This window comes from Bacillus rossius, chromosome 1 (assembly GCF_032445375.1).
Source record: "Bacillus rossius redtenbacheri isolate Brsri chromosome 1, Brsri_v3, whole genome shotgun sequence".
In the NCBI taxonomy this organism is placed as follows: Eukaryota; Metazoa; Arthropoda; class Insecta; order Phasmatodea; family Bacillidae; genus Bacillus; species Bacillus rossius.
This window is the reverse complement of record NC_086330.1, coordinates 319,859,538-319,881,798: the sequence shown is the minus strand read 5'-3', so window position 1 is coordinate 319,881,798 and position 22,261 is coordinate 319,859,538. Positions and strand designations below refer to the sequence as shown.

The following is a 22,261-nucleotide window of genomic DNA, read 5'->3' as shown; positions in this document are numbered from 1 at the left end:
TTATGCCTTGTGTTGTCCCAGTACCTCCAATAGTTAAAGTTGTTTGTAAACCGTGCCCTGAATAGCTTGCCAGTATTAACTGCGCACATTAAGCAATGATAGACTACAACAAAATAAAGTCCAATTATTTGATATTTTGATTATTTTTCATTGTATAAAAAATTATGCTTCATTGAAAAATCAATAAAAATATAAAATTATGCGCTAATTTCTTAAGAAATACTCAAGATTATTTGAAAAAACGCATTTCACATGTGCGAAAATAATCATTGCCACGTGTTGTACACTGTTAGAAATCACAGTAAATTAACAGACTTGTCAATGAAGAATTTAATACCAATAAACGAAGACTTCCTATTTTTCAAATAAACGAATCTTCGTAGAATCCACGCCGTATTTCAACATTCGAGGTGCACTTTCCGTTCTTAGCAAAGGTGGACAAAACAAGAGTGTCCTTTCTACAGACGTAACCGGTTTCTGAATGTTTCGTTAAAACACCAAGAATATTCTTTTGAATTCACATTAAAAAATGAAAGTGTCCGTAAAGTTACGTAGATAGACGGGAATTTTCCCCCTCGATAATATGTAACCAGCTTTCTTCGTAAGGTGAAGGTGAATTTTTTTTTAACAGTGTACGAATTACAAGTACGTTACTGTAGTGTTTCCAAAGGCATATTTTGTAAGTGTACAGTTTTTTTTTCCTGTGTGTCCACGGAACCAGTCGCTTGGTAGAGGCGGGGTCGGCGTCCACGGAGGAGCAGCGGTGATCACGCGGGGGCGGAGGGGAGCTGATAAGGCTACACGGGAAAGCGGGCGACAGCTGGCCCGAGGTCACGACCGTCGTCCGCCCTCTATCGGGGTCACCGCGTAGAGGTCACACATCCCCGCCTCAACGTCTCGAGGGGGGGGGGGGCACACAGAAACAGAATATTTAGACAATATTTACCAATGTCTCGTAAATGTGACAGTTCTTGAAAGTATAGTAACTCTGGTCTAGCTATCGTTCTGCCACTGTACTGTTATGTCAGCAGTGATTTTTTAAAACAACGTCACGTGGTTGTCAAGAGTTCGTATTCAAGCATCATGTAGTGACAGAGTTGGGAAATACGTACAACTGGTAATACTACTGAGTGATAAGTGAGAAAATTTGAGACAAGTTACCAAGTTTGGTTATCGGTCTGATTATGTCAACGTGCGAAGAGCCGCCAAGAAACTCACGTGAGAAAAATTTTAATTGTGGCGGGGGTTCTTCAACTGTCACGGGGCTTAATTCATTAAAGAGTTTGGGTTCTCTTATCTTCTGGCGTTCATAAGTTTCCAACGATGTTCATTACTTCTAGCTTACGGTTATTTTTGTTCCAGGGATATATGGTTTTCTCCCGCTGTTTTTCACTTCTTGTAATGGTCATCAGCTGTTCAGTATTATTTCCTTGGAACGCCACCAGCCAGCAGGGGCTCGATTCTGAAATGCACTAGCCTTGCCTTGTCGCGACTCCCGCTCACGACAACCCGTTTTCCGCCAGCCTTGGTATTCTCAAATGACAAAATCCCGGGCAGGCGACATCACGACTCCCGCCTACTTGTAGCCTCCGAGCACTGCGGACTACTAGGCGGTGCCACTAGTGTTGAATGCTGGGAAATAGCGATATATTTCCTAACATATCCACGAGCCGAAGCTGTCAAGATGGCGGACTCGCGCCTGTGGTAGCACGCACCCGCATATGATTGTGTTGGAGGACATCGGGAAACGTATCAAAAATATTGGTGTGTCAAATGAATATATTTTGTAAATTTAAATAATTTTAATATGAAATAAACACAACTATTAAAAATTCGTGATTAAACTTGATTCATTATAATTATGAGGTAACGTTTCAAGTTTGTAGTTTGTGAGTGCCTGTAGCACAACGGTGCTCTAATGAACGAAACATGAAGGCCAATAAATGTTTTTGACCATTTAATTGTATTATTAATTTTAATAGTGTATATATTTCATTATATATACTTTATCTTATGCAAAAATGTTATTATTAATAGAATTTATTTATCTAATTGTTCTAATAACTTTTAATACATATTTCTGCCCATTTTTATGTTATTTCATATTAGTTAGGCATACAGAATTTCTTAAAAATTGATTTTAAAATATAAAAAATATAGTTAATTTTAACATTTATATATCTATAGGTATTAACTTTTTAACTGAAATAAATGTCCAAGGAAGTGAATGTCAGTTTATTATTTATATTTAAACGAACAATTGATAGGAATGCGAGGTGGTTTTAATAACTTAGGGCTTTTATTTACAATAATGACTTCACTTATCTTTAACTTTGCCTTTTTCTAGGTTAATACTTCAAAAAATAATAGTTTATTACAATTTCTTAAACGTTAATAAGTATACAACATAGTAATAAACTAACACATAATAACGTATTAAAAAGTAAAATTAATCTTATAAAAGGAATTACTGACCATATTTTATAAGCACAGTTTACAGAATATTATTTTTATTTAAATAAGTATTGTGTCTTATCAACCAGCAGGGGCACTTTAGGATGCGTTTAAACCCGCCATACAAGATGATTAATTTCTGAAATTTCGTCTATCATCCACATAGGTATAAAAGTAAGCATGACCGTTTATGTATCAGCAGAGAATAATGAAATTGGTTCTTCACACACGCGATATATAAAGTGCCAATAGAAAAACAGCCGCCATTGTTGCTGATCAAAGCAGCCACATATGAGAAGGAAAAAACACATTGCTATAATCTGACCAAATACTGAAAGGACACAAACATTTCAGCAGTTGAATCTAAAATTACGTAACCTGGGAAATGGATAATTGTTTTTTTTCTTCTTTTATACATCATTTGCCTAAAATGCAAAAAAGGTGTCTTAATATACTGCATATTCTAAGCAATTTTTAACTTAATAAAAAATGAATTTTCCTGCTATGCTATTGTGAAAATCCAGTAATGGTAAGTAAAAAGTAATATAATGGAAATGGGGTCTGATTAAATGTAGGTTTTTATGACATATCTATAATATTACATGTAATTCATCGAGATAACTCACAGCAATAATTTCCTCATTTAACTTTACGAGTTTAAATTGCTACATATATATTTTTTTTAATTTGATCAATTGTTTTATTTATTAAACTAGTTTGAAAAATTGTAAAAAAAAATATCTTATCAACTGAATCGAAGGAACAAGCACATTTCAACGTAATAGTAATGCCCATGATTCTTAAATTCGTAGTGAAATAAAACCAGCACGCTTTTCCATTTAACAGGGGTACAGTACTTATAAATAATTCGTTTATCTATACATAGTATATGGAAACTAATTTACTTACAAACATAGGTGTGTTCAATTATAGTTAACTTTTTGCTCAAGGTTGTTGTGCTTATAGTATTTATTTTTACTATAAGTCACAAATAAAGGCTATGTAGTATGAAAACTGAACCAACAGACTATGTTATGTATTAAATGTTATTATAGCAATCAGATACAGAAAAAAAAATATATTTCTGAAAGTACAAGTTGTATAATGTAATATCCATTATTTATATAAAAAAAAATCATGAATTTATTTACCTGGAATTTCATAATTTGAGACAATTATTTTTCAAGAAACATTCAACACATACGACTGCCTCAATAATAGTTTCCCTCTTCACTGGGTTTGACTTGATTCTGTAACTATACTGTGAACTAGGTTTTACTGGCACAGAGTTAAGAAAGTTTTGCCAGTAGTTTTCTTTTTTCTTTTTTTAGCCAATATATCAAAGCGACGCTTAAATTAAAATGTTTAAAGTCTACAACGCAATTTAATAGATTGGCAAAATTTCCGGGTTTCAAAAGATGAAACTAAGACTTTGCTGTAATTACCTTGTGCGTAGGCCTGCCCTCTTCAAAATGGTGATTTTACTATTAATTAACCTGCTTGAAAAAAGGTCGGGTCAGGAACAACTTGTGCCTGATCCACAATTCAATGCAGGCCACCTACTTATCGACGTTAGTTGTAGAATGTGGGCTTGCTCGCTTCACGTTTTCAAGGCAAAACCAAAAAATATGTAAAATCAAATAAATATGCCTACCTACGAGCTTTCCAGATATTCAAGGACCCTAAACTAACTTATGGAGTTCTTGTGGAGGTGTCGCCGTGAGCGGCGTCTGCGCGTGCAAAGTGCACTCTGGTCACTGTGAATAGCACTCTGGTCACTGTGAATAGCACTCTGGTCACTGTGAATAGCACTCTGGTCACTGTAAATAGCACTCTGGTCACTGTCAATAGCACTCGGGTCACTGTGAATAGCACACTGGTCACTGTCAATAGTACTGTGTTCACTGTGAATAGCACTTAAATTATTTATTGGTTATCTTCGAAAGAAGTGATAAGCAAACTTTTGGTAGTTGGGACTCAAATGACGCATCTGTGCTGTGCTGTTGCCTTATTGTATTTCGAGTCCACAATATTGCGATATAATATAGGCCCTATTCTAAGCCACAAACAATAAATTTCATTGTTAGAGATATCGATTTATCACGGGATGATTTAACATTTTCTAAGCTCAATATGTATTTAAATGTCTGAAAATGTTGTTATTCTATCTGCTCTGTCCGGTGAAAATGGCTTTATGTCTCTCGAATGAGCTAGGTTTATTAAAGGTATTAATTATTGTAAATGAAGCACATTTTTGAGTGTTACACTTTGCTTTAACCACAAGACCACATGATCACATCATATTACGTCACATTGGCAGAGGAATTATCCAAACAAATTGAAGGCATAAAGCCATGATCAGACCCTTCCTTAAGAAAAATTTCGTTAATCTTTAAATAAAATCCTTCTGGAATAATATGAGTCAAGACCGCTGCATTATATATATATATATATATATATATATATATATATATTCATTAAAAATTTTAACAGTATACTTTAATATTATTAATTAATAACATTTCAAGAAAGAAAACTTTAATCCCCATCATTGTCCCACAAAATGCCGTAACCTTTTGTAAAAGTACTCTAATGACACACTGCAGATTCAATTCTTGCTCATGGCCCTGGCATCTCGTACAACCTCGGCCATGTCCGCGAGGCACTGACTCATGCATGACTAGTGTTGCCTCGCCTTTTTCGAAAACTTTCACCTCGTTGCTGTCATCGATTCTGGATAAGTTAAAAGTTACTGGCCTATCTTAGAACACACTGGTAAATGTGCCCACACTAATGCCGATTAACGTCATGAATATCACATAAACCAATGAAGTCTGGCTATGTTACATATACATAAATTCATAAAGCCTGAATTTTATTTTTTACTGCTGCCCACGAGCGCTACTGCATGTCTTAAAAAAAGTATTACATAGGCTAGGGTCCTGCCAAATTTTCATTATTAATTGGAGAGAGGCAAGAATCATACCACATTGTATTTTTTTTATTGAAGAGAAATATTTATGTAAAATTACACATATTTTTTTTTTAATTTGTACATTTAAATGAAAACAACTATAATACTACAAAACTGTGTTCGCAATACTACTGGGTTCAGATTCTAACAAAATATTTATGCCTTATGTTGTCGCAGTACCTACAATAGTTGAAAGTTGTTTGTAAACCGTTCCCTGAATAGCTGCCAGTATTAACTGCGCACATTTATAAGCAATGCTATAACAAAATAAAGTCTAAGTAATGAATATTCGATTATTTATCCATGGTATAAAAATTATACTTGAATGAAACATCAATAAAAAAATATAAAATTCTACGCTAATTTCGTAAAAAATACTCAGTATTATTTGAAAAAAACGTGTTTCTTGTATGAAAAATAACCAGTATCATATGTTGTACAACATTTAATAACTTTCTTGTAGTATTACAAATTATTTATTGGCAACTGTTTTTCGAAGGAATATTTTGAGAAAGTACAGAAACATGCGTTCTCATTGAACCATAGGTCATAGGACCATAGGTGACACGTCGCAAAGAACAATAACCATGTGGCAAAATTCAAATGATCCAATAAAATGCAATCCGGTCAGAAGTTAAATGCGGCAACAGCCAATTGACAAAAGTCACCTAATTGTTTCTGAACAGTTGTGCGGAGTTCATCCAGTTACAAGAAAATAACGCTATCTATGCAGGTCCACAGCGTAGGGTAAGGCTGAGAAAGAAATTCGTTTGAGGAACGTAATTTTACATGGATGATATTTTACTGATATCATGGTACGGACTTAACGAAATTTGGAAATGCTAATGTGTTACAGCAATTTACATGTTTGCATTAAATTTGAGGCTCCATATTAGGTATACCATACACACAAGTAATTATGGTAATGAGAAGGGAATTGGAATATTTCTGTAAATTATGTTAATGTACATTACGATAGACTCTACAGTACTCTACATACTTCAGCAAGTGTCACTTGTACATTTGCTGCACTTGAGAGATGTGTTAACTACGCTGGAGTGATCCAATAACGCTTTAGTTTATGTAGAGGTTATTATTGGCTTAGAGTTCCAAGTTTTCAACATAAACTAAATACAAATAGAAGCAGCATGCCAACAGTACCTATAAGGGCTTGAATATTGGCCTAAAAAGAAATGAAACCACGAATTATTGGTCTCCACTACTAGAAAAATTATTTTGTGGCACACTGAAGTATTTTGTCAGTTTATACCTATGGGCAGGCATTTTTCGCGAAATAATCTGAACGCCCATTAGACTTCAATATGGTATGCAAGACAACCATTGCCTTGTTCACCGAGCCAACCAGGATGCGTTTGCATCTGCACTGAATTACTGTGATCGGTGTTCTGTGAGTAAACATTTACCTGAAAGAAACTTACCCAATCACGAAACACAGACAATAAATACTACATTGTTTTAAATCTCAGCCAGTCTCAACACCTTATCGCGAAAAATACATGACCCTATATATACCCTACCAAATATTTTGTTATTACGTTAGATAATTTTTAATCCCAACAAAATATTTATTAGTGAAATGAATTATTTGCTGTCACTAATAAGTAGACCCACAATTATTATTTCAGAGATTCATTTTAGTTCAGGATAGCCTCGACTTGCATACACTCACATAAGCCATTTAGGATACTCATTCGTGGATAACTAAATCATATCATTTGGATGGTTAAACGTGAATAGTTCATCACTTCTACTCATTGGTTTTACTGGCAGAGATTAACATTTAAAAGAAGTGTAAAAAAAACCGTATTTGAATCATTAACGTGAAGTAGATGTATGTATATGTGTATATATATATATATATATATAATGTGTTTCAAGTCTCGTTTGCTACCTAACGGATAGACCGGAAAAATTCGCGGATTCGTTTCGTGATATACTAACATTTAAATAGTTATATATTTGTGCTGCTTCTGTTATTGGTTCGCTTTAAATCTCGAGGACTGTGTCGCCAATTAGAGACCCTCACTCATAGAAGTGTCGAATCTCTGGCTACTCAGTCGAGACAACTCACAATTCAGCAGCCAATGAACAGGTGGCATTTGCCCTAGTGAGCAGAGGATTGTGGATGCTATCCTGGAGGTCAATGAACCCACGAATTTTGCCGGTCTATACCAAGGTATCCGGGACATAACCGTGGCTTTTCAACAATCCACTTTATAAACACAAAAAAAATTGTTTTCCCCGCCAAATTTACTGATGCGATCAATAGTTACGAAACATTATGTAGCAGCTACATACATTTTTTTCAGGGTAATAGTTAGAGTCCCGGAAATTTCGCGGATTCCTCTGGCCTCAGGATAGAATTCAAAGTTATAGGTGTGCTAAACCCATGTTTACTTTCCCATTTGTTGATTTCTTAGCGAGAATATTTCTATCCTTGTTAATTGATGCTACCTGATTCGCTTACTTCTCTCCTAGCTGGACATCGTTGGCTCACGGTCGTAGAGGGGCGTGTCCAGATAACTGCAGTCCAATCATGAACACAGTGCGACAGTGTGGAGGTTTGCATTCTAGATTTCGACTAAATGAATGCGTGAAAATTCCGTGGCTCTAGTAATAGTTTATTAAATGTATTTTGGTTGGTGGTAAAAGGTGTTCATAGGAGTGTATCATGTAGCACATGAATGGTCTCAGTTACTTTAGCAAGATTTATGACAGAATGAAGGAAAATACAAAACAAATCCTTAGGGTATATTTATAATGCTACCGCGATTCTACCTGCAAGAAGTCTACCTTGTATGACACACTGGTAAAATGCCAAGGATCATGTCATAGCTTGCCTTGACAGCCAGATGCCGTACGTCGAGTGGACTGTGCGACGTGTAGAGACATGCAACCAGGTCAACGGGGATCACTTAGGACAGTTCTTGTAGGGTTGAATCCACACACTGATTTGTACCTTGTTTTAAGGGCACCGTCTGGTCGGGATGTGTGTGTGTTAGTGAGGCGGGACGATAAGCGCGACGCTCGCAAGGTATTTCTAGTGCGGTATAGCCTCTAAGCACAAGGCTCCGAAATGGCAAGCAGTCTTCTCGTCGTCACTAAAAAACTGTGAAATTTGAGTGGTGACCGTAACATTATATGGCCGAGAAATGAAGATAAAGGAATATTGCAAGTCCCTTAAGTGCTTTCAAGAATCTGAACCGGTTGTTTAAGGCCTAAAAATTACTCAGAAAACACGCCTTTTTAGCCATTTTTCACTCTTATAAAAATACAGTTTAAAAATTTAATCCAACATGAAAGGTACTTTTCAGACCTCAGAGAATTCGTAAATGCTTTTCGTAAACAGACCCCACTCGGATATCGCGAGTAGTTTTGAAATCACGTTGTTTTTCCTGAAGCTCTGCGAACCGTATGTGTACTCGGGCAGACGGCGCCCTTAAACATAACAAGAACCTAATTTATATTTTATAGTTGTATTTAAGCGCTACGAGAATCCACTTGAGACCATTCCTTCATCGAATTCTACGAAATTCACTTCACTATTTTAAAAGAGCTTGTAACTCATGCATCATACACTTGAATTGCGTTGGACACGTCGCTAAGGACGATAAACAAATAACAGTATTGCACAGTTCAAAAAACCCAGTCACACGCTGGGCAAAGGTAAATTGCGGAAGCAGCCAGCAGATTACAGATAACTATTCATTTGTGTAAGAGTGTGTGTATTTCATCCTGGTGCCAAAGTAAATAACGTAAATTTTGAAGGTCAATATTCATAACATAAATACTTCCACGGACCATTCAACCACTATCCACATCAATGTCTGCACAAGTTTCAAGTATATCCTATATTAGTGTCGTTGGTCCCGATCTTCTGCTTCGCATATCTAGTCTAGATTCCAGGTCGATTTCACTTCCGCCTGGTCCAGTCACCACTTCAACCTATGAGTCAAGCAAGAGCAGTCCAGCCGTTTCAGTCAGATCTGTGCGGCTGGCTACGCAAAAAAAAATTATTTACTTTAACAAAAGATTCCTTTGAAAACCAGTTGCCAATAAATAGTTAGTAATACTACAATAAAGATACCGTAACTATATATAAAACATGGCTAGGTTATTTTTTCATATATGATATACGATTTTAGAGATAATTCTGAGTATTTCCTACGAAAATTTGAGCATAATTTTATATTTTAATTTATGTTTCATTCAAGCATAATTTTTTAAAACCACGGAAAAGGAAAATCGACTACGGGACTTTATTTTGTTTTAGTATGTTTATTAATGTGCGCAGTTAATACTGTAAAGCTATTCAGGGAACGGTTTACAAATTACTTTGACAACTGGAGGTACTGGTACAACTCAAATCATCAATACCTGGGTAAGAATCGAACCCAGTATTGATGCGAACACTATTTTGTATTGATACAGTAGTTTTCATGTAAATATACAAAATTACAAATATCTGTAATTTTTCATATTTCTTTCCATTTACAAAAAATACTGTTTACGAGTGGCAGGTATTTATTTTCTGACTAAACAATGAAAACTTATTAATATTTGATTGAGTTTTTCAATTTCGAAAAATTGTAAAAATATTGATTAATGACTGATTTAAAAATGGAATAACCAAAAAACATTTTGATGATTCCAAAAAGGTTTTCCAATAAAATATAGCGTAATATTTTCGCACCAGATTAGACTTAACTGGCCTATGCACACCCAAATAACTTTTTCCTGCTTATTGAGTGATATCAAGGTCAGGGTTTTATTTTTTATTTCATATACATGAGCACAAGTTAGTCGCACTGCTTCTCCCTATTTATTTCACTTCTTAAAGTGTCAGAGCGTGTAAGTAAAGCAAGAAAATTAATTGAAAAAAATAGTATAAACGTGTTGTTAATTACAATAATTATTTTCTAGTTAAACGGCAATACCATTAATAAATACACAGTTAAATCAAGTTTTGACACGGATATACTGTAGTGGCTGAAATCAGTTAGAGGCTCTAATTTATAGCGGGGAAATTCAAATACCTTAATCGATTCGGGCACTCGTATCAGCTTACTGGCTCTGATCAGCGAAATATGCTCATTCCACACTTCACTGGACCAATGAGAGTTATGAATAATACCTAACGTACGTGATTTCCATGAAAGTATCCACGCTATTTAAATAAACATGTTTTATCCAGTTATTAGTTAAAGATTTTACGAAGTTTTTTTTAGAGTCTTACATGGCGTCAAACATCTTCGCGATAAACCATCGTATCCAAACCAAAATATTGATTCATTTTATTTCTGTATTGGTAAAATTGTTTTATTTTTCGAAAAATTAATCAAAGTTTAAGTAGATACAAACGACTTAAGCTTATTTTTGGCGTACGACGGTATGCAGCATGTTTCGTTGAGTTAGGAGAGACATGGTTTAGTCACAGACGGCGAGCGCTTGTCGCCAACTCACCCCCATCCTCTTGCGTGCGTCGCTGCCGCCTGTGTCCGGTGCCTGCGCTGCTCTCGCCGCCGCCGCTGCTCTCTGCTGCTGCACCCACTTCAACATGGCGGCGCTACGGCACGTGACTCAGCCCCGACATGGCGGCCACACATCGCAACACATGACTCGAGTCCCGCTGCCCGCCTCGCGACTTGGCCGGCGGCTCGGTTCGACACGGACAGACCCTCGGGGATCGCGACAAGATCAGGTCCCTCACCGACAGCGGCACGTGTGATCACAGTTCAGCATGCTCACGCATGTGGCGCTGCAAACACCCAACACCTGCGTGACGATGCATCTAGTTGGAAAACACTCATTCGTCGAATTAAACCATTTCCAAGGCGACAGAATTTAAATTAAAACCTTTTATTCATTACCGAAACAAATATATTAAAAATTAATTTACATAAATAAAATACAGCAGATCGAAAATAAACTGCAGCACTAGAAATTAGGTACATTAAATTTTTTTTTTAACGAAGTGTGATTTAATTTAGTTTCTGTAATAAGAAAACCAGTCTTGATGATAGTTTGACAACTGCTATTCAAATAAATAAATAAATATATATATATATATATATATATATATATAATCAGAACCACATAACAGGTCAATAGCATCCTACCCTATCCGACGGTAACACAATGCGAAATGTAATTAAGCGGAGGAAAAAAAGCACGATGACATGGTTATTTTAAGCGAAGTGTACTTAATGAGCATGCGAATTAAATCTGTTTATGGCTCTTTTGTGCGACCGCAATAACAAGTAAAATTGGTACGAGATTGAAAAACCGACCTGCTTTTATGTTCACTGCCTAGACTCTCGCTTCACAGCCGCACATTACAACCCAGCCGAATAATTATGTATGTAGTATTAGAAATGACGGCTCCTTTGATGTATGTACACCTATTCGCGCACTGGCTCTTTTAAGCTTGTATAAGTACCCTGAATGCTGAAGTGGAATGTCTGGTTGTAGTATCTCTGCGACAATTGAAAACTTTTTTAAAACAAAATTGGAAAAAAAATCTCTGCATATGAAAGCACACACACAAACATATATATATATACATATATATACATATATGTATATATATATATATATATATATATATATATATATATATATATAGCCGTTAGTACCCAAGAACGTTTGTCGATCAACCCCATTTTTCTGTCAGTTATGTGATGTCATTTGCCCGTCATTGGATAAGGATTGGGAACATTTCGCTAGCTATCCCGCGGACTCTTTTTTAAAATAGCATGTGAACATTTTCAGAGACACTATCCATCTATAGCCCCCCCCCCCCCCCCCTTCACACTCACTCTCTCTCTCTCTCTCTCTCTCTCTCTCTCTCTCTCTCTCTATATATATATATATATATATATATATGACTGGAGCTTAAGGTCTTGTCAACAGCAAAGTCATTACAGACGGTAAAACACAACGGCCCAGAACAGAGATATAACAAAAGGAACATACATATAAATTACATAACGCTTAACCACCTGACACTTGAATGTAACCCTTTAAAAATTACTAAACGGTTGTTTTTTCCCCCCCAAGAAAATAAATGAATTAAAATTATGATAGAGGGTGTTGATTCATTAAGATTGAAAGCTTTAGCTAATAAAGTAGTTCTATGTCCAACGGCCTATTTTAAGTGCATACAGTGTTGTCGCGGAAGAATACACATTGCTAAGAAAGAAAGTATATTGTAGGTGCCCAAGTACTTAATATCGAATGACACCCTGCCGTGACAATTGCTTGCATGGGCGAGACACGCACAGCCAGTTCCGCTTCTGTAGACCCTCCGAGCCTGTTATTTTTATGTGTAACTTCTTATCTCTCGCTCGGTATACGGCATTTGGTACGAGTAATTTCGTGAATGGAACGGAAGTCGCATGGAACGGAAATGTCTAACCACGGTGCTGCTTTCTGTGGCAGATGGTACGAACAGAAATTCTCAAAGCCAAAGGGAAACTTTATATAGTATTAACTGGTTAGTGAATTTTAACAAGATGGGAAATATTTTAATAAATTCCTTATCGAAAACCAGGTTCCAAACTAGGGTTTGGTAAGTCTTTTTCGCATTTATTTAATCGCATTTCATTATTTAGTTTAAAAAATTTCGGTCTGCAAAAATAATGATTTCATAGTCGACGTGGCTACTCCGGCATTAAATTCTAGCGGCAGGTGCAAAAATAACGTGCGTTTCGCATCCAAATTTTTAATGAAAACACAATTATTGTGTATTTATCACGCCCGGCATTATTTTAAAGAATTCTACGTTAAATTTCGTCTCTAAGTTTCGTATTATAAGTGTATTTGCAACATGAGAACACATAAATTTGATCGTTACCGAGGTTAGATGTTACACTTCCCTGGCGAGTACTGAAAGACTCGCTCACGTATTTTTTTTTTTTTAGTATCGTTAATTTATATTGCACCACGCAATGAGTCACGACCGGAGGCCGGGGAAAGACTAATCGATACATCGGTCGATTACGTGGCTCGTGAGCGACGCCTGGGCCACAGGGTGCGGTCAGGATCTGTACGGTTAATTAAGGCGGGGCTTCCGAGAAGCCGTGTGGCGGGTGTTTCCCGGCTGCAAGATCGCGAGAACAGAGCGCGGTCCCGGGAATCTGTGCGTCGAAAATTAAACTTCAGCAGTACTGGTGCCGCGTAATTGCTGCCGGCATTTGATTGCACGTCCTACATTGCCCCGAATCTCTTGATAACAAAATAAATAACGAAGTACTGGACAAAACACAAGATTTTTATATAGGAGATGACTTATGTTATGTCTGCCCTTTGTGACAGCTGGGATTTCCCTTTTAACGCGTGTTTTCTTCTATGCATTTTTTTTAACAGGCCACGTAGGGCAACGAAAAACTTCTATTCACGTTACCTGTGAGTCTTTTAGTGCCTGGTGTGACATAGCACATCTGTATTTAACTCTTAAATCATGCGTTCAGATATGGGTTTATTTGTTAGCATTACATGCGGAAGTTGATTTCTTCAAAATAAATTCTAGTTCCTGCAATATGTTTTCTTGAAAACTTAGAAAGTGGACACTTTGCAGAAGTTTTAGACACGCACCAAAAAGCTACAATTTTTTTTTTTTTTTAATGTTTGCGAGTATTTCAGTACTCGCCAGTGTTGTGTTACATCTAACCTCGGAAACGAGCAAATTAAAGTATTCTAGGTTGCAAATACACTTATGATGCGAAAACTCGTAAACAAAATTTAACACAGAATTATTTAAAATATGCCTAGCGTGATAAATATACAAACATTGTGTTTACAACTATATTTCTTGACGCGAATCACACGTAGTTTCCGCACTCGCCATTGGAATCCGCTGCCGGAGCAGCTACGTCGACTAACGAATCATTCCATTTGCAGACCGAAGTTTTAAACTTAATAATGAATCGTCCCCGATGAATGCGAAAAAGGCTTGAAAAAATATTAAACCCCAGCTTTGGACCTGATATTCGACAAGGAATTTTATCAAAATAAGTCCCCTCTCATTAAAATTAATAAAATGGTTAACACCATAAAGTTTACCTTTGTATATGTGAACTTTGGTTCGCTACATCCGCCACAGACGGCAGCACATTGGTTGTTAAGCAATTACGTTCCCTGACTTTCGTCGCATTCCCGAAATTGCTCTCGCCAAATGCCGTATACCGAGAGCCAAGATCTCACACATCAAAAATTACGACGCGTGCCAGACATTGTTAAATGCGAAATTTAAATGCGTAAGTAATCTTAATATTGGTTGAAACCCTCCCCTAGCTGATCAATGCAACCCAACCGGTACAAAATATGTTAACGCTGTAGTGTATAAAGGTAAAAAATAAGTTGGATCAAACGTATGAACATGAAAGCACGCGCAGTGATGTGTACGCGATGATCGCGGTGTCTTCTTCGCGTACACGGCAGCGGACCGAGTCTGAGAAGCTAGGCGGACGCACTCGAGTGGTCGCGGGTTCGAAGCCAGCCTGCACGGAAGGCGAGGATGAGAACCACCCCCCAGAGAGGCGTGACGTCACGCCCAGCCCTCCCGCCCCGGCCAGCACTCAAGACAGGCTGGACAACAGGTGGCCTTGAAGCTGTTGGCCAGCAGAAAAATAAATACCAGAAAAATAAATACGTATTACTGGTTAACTGCGCAGAAAACAAATACGTTGCAGCTAACCAACTGACCTTTAAGTCGCAATATTGCAACAACGAAATATTAGAAAGTATATTAACAACGATATGATCAATTTTACATGCAAATTTTATCTATGATATTCCAGCATTTTCCCACGTTGTTTTATTAATTTTTATAATTTCGCACTTAATATGTTTTAATACTTTACACGCAAGCAAGCTCATAACTAATTTGGTTCACTATAATTCAACTCATGTATTGGGTACTAAATAAATTAAGCAAATTAAACGATAAAAAGAAGCATAACGAATCGTTTACGCTTCGTTACACAAAAAAATCCATCACCGTTTTGTAAGCCAGATGATTTTAAAATAACTTCTATGCAGTCTTATGCCAAACTACATTAAAATTCGTACTTGCAAACTGTTATTTATATATATATATATACATATATATATATATATATATATTTTAATTGGATGCTACGAAACATTTGGAAGTATCATTTAACAAACGAAAAATTAACACTATAAAGTGTTGTCCGCGCCCGTTATCCTACAAGACTGAGGCGGCCTACCTCACTGCAAGAGCATGGGTTCGACTCCTAACGAAAGCAGGGAGTTCTCGTATGTGAGTCTTTTTCTTTACGCTGGTTAGCATTAAGATTTTAATATATATATATATATATATATATATATATATATATAATTTATGTCCGGGAAAGCGAAATAATTCAACACTTATAATCTGTAAAAAAAAAAAAGATAGTAATTTACTTTTGTGCTACGTCAGGCACAATGTGCAGTAAAAAAAAAAAACATCGCGTCGATTGGAGCCGGCCACGTGATCAGCGACACTACTACTGCGAAGTTGCGCCGCTATGGAGCCGTCCGTGGACCCAGGCTACAGCGAGAGCACACAACCCACCTCGAGCGTGACTAACCGACGACGACAGAACCACGACAGGTGCACCGCGGGACACGCACCAACACGCGCACGCACACTTCGCGCCACTCGCCACGCAACAATGGCGTCGCGCGTCGCCGCATTGTTGCAGCGCCCGCTAATCGCCGACAACTGGCGGCCCGTTGCGCATGCGCCGTGGGACGTGCTCGCCGGGCGGGAGAGGGGAGGAAGTTCGGCGTGGAGGGGGAGAGTGAGAGCACGGCTCGCTGCAGGGGCAAGGCCGAGAGAGCCCCCCCCCCTTCCCCTTCCCCCTCCCCTATCAAACAATCGCGCACGGCGCTGCCTTTCAGAGCGCGGAGGAACTAAATTAGAATTCTTTAAAAAGCGGTAACCCCATTAACTGGACACGAGGGAAATTGAATACTTTTCCTCGCCGAGCAAGAACTTTCTAACTCCGACTCTGCGCATGGGCATACACGGAGTGTAGTACGGGTAGCCAATACATAGATATGAAACCATTTCCGTATTTTATTTTGAAAGAGAAAAAAAAGTTGATTATTTCAGATGTTACAGAACAAGTCAACCTTATGTTACAAATATATACTTTTATATTTAACCGTATGGATTTCGGACAATGGCTTAAGGTGTTTTTAAGTATTCGTGATTGTAGGGATAAAAAAATTCGCAGATAAACTATAATTATAACACGTTTACATTTATACTTTATGATACTTCTACAGTCGGGCCACCGTTTATCAGAAGGACGCTCAGCCAATGAAATACATTCCACAAAAGATTTGGCTAAAGAAGTGGGAAACGTTTTCCAAGTACGTAAAGGACTGTGAAGTAAATTGTAAAATAAAATTTGGCTTTCTTTCCAGTCTCTATTATTACTCAGCAATAATTAAAATATTTTTGTTGCTATAGTTAACGTGCACAGACTGCCATGGCTCATAAGGACAATAGCGCATAACTACGTAAGAAACACCAATAAATAGAGACCTTTAAGCTATAGTTATTTCCTGGTGCCAGGCCCAACTCCACACACTCTTACCTAAATAAGTCGAGATCTAGTGTTCACTGGCTGCTGTTTCGTTTTACACTTCGTACGAATAGTATATGATTATGTAATAGGCCCCTATGTATTTTGTTACGTTTTTATTGTTTTTTTTTATTGTTTTTTACCCTTTAAGGCTAACAGAACTACGGATGATGCAAGAACACCATTCAATTTTAATAGAGGTATTCATCATATATCCAGTCTACAAACAATTACACAAATTTTGGAAGTCCACAGATAATAGAACCCGTCAAATGACAGAAGGGTATTCGACGTCCTGCAGTTCTCAATACATGTAACATTTCACAAGGTCAATAACTGGCACTCCATCTCTCTAGCTCCCTCTCTGGCCCTTGTTCTCATAGACACAAATGTGACGGTTTTCTATCTTTAGGATCCGGGAAAAAAATTCACGTTTTCAGTTACCTCCAGGATAGACTCCACAGTCTTGTGCACACTCGGGCAAATTACGTTTGTACTTTGGATTCCGACTGGTGAGACGTCCCGTTTTGCTAGCCTGCGATTCGGTTTTTCTTTAGTTGAGGATCTAATTGACAAAGATACTTTTACGATGTGTTTCAATAGCGGATGCAGCTTAAGGTAGTACACATTTAAATGTTATCTTTGCTTGAAATTAATTCGCGAAATTGCCGTTCTCTATTTGTCTGTCGGGTCTCTACACGCCAAAAATTAAATAAAATTATATCCATGAATGCTTGACCCAAACAACTGTATTTTGACTACATGAAATGAAATCTAGCTTAAAGGTCTTGTCACATGGAACTCATTAGAGGCGGCGAAAGGTTATGATATCAAGATGAAGCTTTGACGCAATACATGAAGGAGAGGAAACGGGAGTATCCCGATAGATCCATCGGCCTTGATCCGAGTGTGGTCTAGTGGAGGTAAGTATCGTGATTAGAGACCTGCAAAATTAGCGGTTTCGATGGCGTTCAGGGTAGACTGCACATACCCTTGTACACTCGGGCAAATAACGCAAGTTCATTGGCTGCCGACTTGTAAGTCGTCTCAGCTGGTTTGTCTGTGATTCGATCCTTCTTTGGTTGAGGGTTTATAACTGGTTGAGATTCGTCCAGATGAACAGTAAGCCAAAAGCAAAATTATCTAAGAGGTATATGTGTTTGTATTCTAGCCTATCACCGAATGAATCCGCGAATTTTGCAGATCTATAATCATGATCTATTGTAACTTGAAAAATTCACGAATTCATTTCGTGATTGGGTAAAATTAAAATACCTTTCTATACCTTTGTGGTAATTCTACTATTGGCTCACAGTTGGTATGGATGACACTGGGCCAATAATATAAACAAACGCTCAATGATAAAGTTTAGAATAACAAGCTACCCGTTTAGAGAATAAACACAATCCTGGAACCAACGAACAGGTGGCATTTTCCAAAATATGCTGGCTTCTGTTTTGTGAGACGTCACGTAGTATTACTATGGTCGAGCGTTTATCATTGTTACAGAGCCGTCCACATGAATTGTGAACTAATAGTAGAAGCAGCACTGAGCTCTAATCATTTTAATTTCAGCTTTTCGCGAAATAATTCCACGAAATTTTCCAATCTCTAACCATTATATCAAATAAATAAAAATAATTGAAACGTGAACACAATAGTTAGAATTCTATCAAGCAGTCACATTATTTTGCAGAATACAACAGTGTCCGTCATGGGCGCATATTTCGTTGAGAAGAAAGAAAAGGGGGGGGGGGGGTGTAGGAATCAAAAAGCCTCTCGTTACTGTAAAATGGGAACGATAAACGTTCGCCCATGGTGCCCGCCATGTTGCTGGCGTCTTACGTGGCTGTAGTTTCGCTTCTGCACGCTCGACTGTTCTGTGCCTCGGCCGGGAAACGGGTCAGACGCCGCTGATAGCCCGCTGGGCGGGCCCGCCCCCCGGGACACGGACTCGTTGATTGGCCAGCGCACAAGACGCCGACGAGGCCAGACGACAGCAGCGCCCCGCGGCGACTGGGGAAAGCGCCGCACCGCGAGAGAAAACAAATGGTCCTTACTGATAGCCGGGCTCCCCGCGCTTCTGGCGGAGAGAAAACCGAAGAGTTGCGTACTGCAGGATTCGCGTTATTATTTGGGCACAGGAAGAATGCACACTTCTGTTCACTAGAACTGTGTTCTATTTGGAACATAGGTATAGTGTCTCGTGCTTCGATTGCAGTGTACAGTAAATGGTCAGAATAGACTACCCGGCTTGTTAACGTTAGAAATTTTATTTTGTTTACAAACGTTTCGTATTGTAACTTTTTTTTAAATTACGTTAGATGATTTTTATAATAAGATAAAATATTATATACTGACAGTATTACTACGGGTGTATTTAATTCAATGCTAAACACCAATTTCAGAGATCAAGTTTTTGATGTTAAATTATATAAAATATTAACGTTTCAATTACGTCCCCTTAGAAGTAACATTTAAATATTATCAGCCGATGCTATTTATGAAATACAAGAGAATGTATTTACAAAATTTTCGTTTTAATTTTTTTTTTTTTTACAAAATATAAAGCATCAGATACAATTAAACCTTTATTTACCACATTATACATTATGTATAAATATTTGTGCTCCGTGACATATATCTGGCAAGAGAGAGAGGCTCTTGTTATCTCCTCTTTACCCAAGTTTCTAATATAATATTCACTTACTTTGTTTTAATCTTTTATATTTTGAATTTTTTTTACATTCATGATTATTGCGCCGATATTATTTTGTGTATTCTAGTTTATATTATTTAGTGGTTTAGGCTTGTTTATTTATAGCACACGTTTCTAACATTAAAGTCTCAGTTATTTAGTAATTTCCTTTTTATCGTGATTTATTATTTAATAATTTTTGTGTCTTGCTTGGTTTTGGAATGACTGCACAATAGCTTAGTGTGACGTTGACTTCGGACCACCGTCTTGGGCCACTGTTTAGCGCGGTCGCCGCGAGTCGGCGCTGCGAGCGAGCGGGCGTTTACGTGAGCGTGAGCTCGCAGGACGCACGCCGCTGCGAGGACGCGCAATGCTCGCCATGCGCATCTGACGACTGCGGACCACAGGATCCATCGTCGTCACCACTGATGATTCACGTCTGGTCTAAAGCTGGGTTTACGATTGATTTCCTTAAGAATTATAACTTAACATCAAGCACACGATTAAGTCAAAACTACATTTTCCAGTTTATGATTGACATAGAAGTCGTTAATTCTGACCAATCACAGCACAAAACACATGGTCGGCCATTGTTCGAAACGGAGAAGCAGGTATGAAATAGGTTATTGACAAATGGAATATCTATTTTTCGAAATGGATGATGATTACAAATGACAAATATACTAATTCTAACCCAAAATACTGCCTCGCTCGGTCCAATAATAAGACATAAACTTCCGGTTGAAAGGTTCCGGTTTGTTGTGATTGGCCGCTTCCCTTAAGTCTTAACGAAAAATATAAAATATAACCATTTCTGTTAAGTCTTAAGTCATCATATGGTTCGCACACGACCCGTCAAAATTCACACACGACAATCATAAACCATTCCACTAGTTTACATAGAGTCATACGGCAAGTACACTACTAAGTCTTAAGAATTAATTCTTAATTTTCAATCGTAAACCCACCTTAACCACCCTTTTTAGGCGAGACTGAAGTCTGTGCATTTTCGGTTACGTTTCCTTAGACGTCACCACAGTGAAACGTGTAAAATGTATTATACCTCACGTTACATTTCCTGGAGGCCAGAATCAGGAATTTGGCCAGCAACTTTAATGAGCAACAGCGGTGTGCTATTTGACCGCCACGCAGCACGCTGCAATTTAGCGTGGCTACTCTGCACTCATACATGGCCTTGAACTTTACCAGTGAAGAAACGTAGGAGTGTAAAAACCAGATGACTGTGTCGGATATGTTTATGAAACGTCGACTGGTACTTGATAACTTTGTAATGCAAAGTTATTTTGTTTTTGTTTCAGTTTAATCATCAGGCAGTGATCAAAGATAAGCCAGTTGGTTTCGCGCACCCGTCCTTATGAAATTTAAAGTATCAAACGAGCTTTCAAATTTAGATCAGACACACGTCAGCCCACAGCACAGTTGAGAGTTGCAAGCGTATTCGCCCGACGCGACGCCTGCAGTGCAAGACTTGGCGTTTGACATTTACGCTGTTCAAGTTACGTTTATTTATTTACGTCTGGTGCTTACGCGAGACACGTCACGAGCCGTAAGCACGGAATTAACTTCAGCATTTTTGTTCATACCGTAACATGTGGGTAATAAACTTTGAACACTCCCAGGCTCCCAAGTACCAAAGATTAAAATTCTATATAAACTTCGATACCTGATTCAAAAATATGTTTGACATACTTATATCACGTACTTTTTTTGTCACATGCATTTTTACATTTAATTATGATTCAGCATTTGATCATTAAAGCTATAGTGCATGTTTTTAATTTGGCTGCTGAATACGTTTGTTGATAATTTGCTAAAGGCAGAAAACGATTGATGTACATTTTATATGACGGCATGTGTGTCTGCTATAGTTAGTAAATATATACCTAATTCAGCATTTGTTCCAACTCACGATAAAGCCAATTATTAATTGTGCTATTTGTTAACCTTTGTACACAACTTATTTGCATTACCATCTTCGTTTTCAATACTCTGCTCTTTTCCTAGGCTCGACTTAAAATTCTGAGATTTTGGGAAAAATCTCTGTTATGAAAATATTTTCCGTCCGGTCACTGGGGTTGATGCTCTTGATTTTACAGCATTTGAATTTAGTTTGAACTTGGCGGTCATTGTGGTATTGTCATTCTGTAGTTAAAATCTGAATACACATTTGGGATTTGGGGCCACAAGAGCACACCGAAACAAGGGCAGCTCTAATGGCAGATCATGCATTGGAAAAAGAGAGTAAATTCCCATTAAAGTGAAGACTGCATATGAAGATGAGACACGCCCCGAAGGTGAAGAAACCATTAACCGCGTTAAAAATTTAAAATTACTCTATTACATGAAATCGGATGAAATCCTATAAAATAAATAAATTAAAATGTGACAACAGCCCATCAACAACAGACGCCTAATTAATTATCGGTGTACAAGAGTTTGGAGTTGGTTCTGGTACCAGAAGATAACACGAATATTGCACGTGTCTATCCA

The 22,261-nt window shown here is 37.7% G+C and overlaps 1 protein-coding gene across 3 annotated transcripts in view; it reads right to left on the bottom strand.

Annotated features, from left to right (window-relative positions):
* Nucleotides 1-22,261, bottom strand: part of LOC134527958 (rhophilin-2) — a 626,490-nt gene that overhangs the window by 216,666 nt on the left and 387,563 nt on the right. The window contains exons 1-2 of one of the 3 annotated variants that reach the window (XM_063361053.1): nt 15,881-16,179; nt 10,913-11,207 (exon numbers count right to left, since the gene is read on the bottom strand). The exons of 1 other annotated variant lie outside the window; for it this stretch is intronic. In XM_063361053.1, the coding sequence (XP_063217123.1) occupies nt 10,913-11,008 (96 nt within the window). In that variant the 5' untranslated portion in view covers nt 11,009-11,207; nt 15,881-16,179. Of the gene's footprint in view, nt 1-10,912; nt 11,208-15,880; nt 16,180-22,261 lie in introns of those variants that run through there. One more of the 3 variants, XM_063361052.1, reaches the window with a different exon arrangement.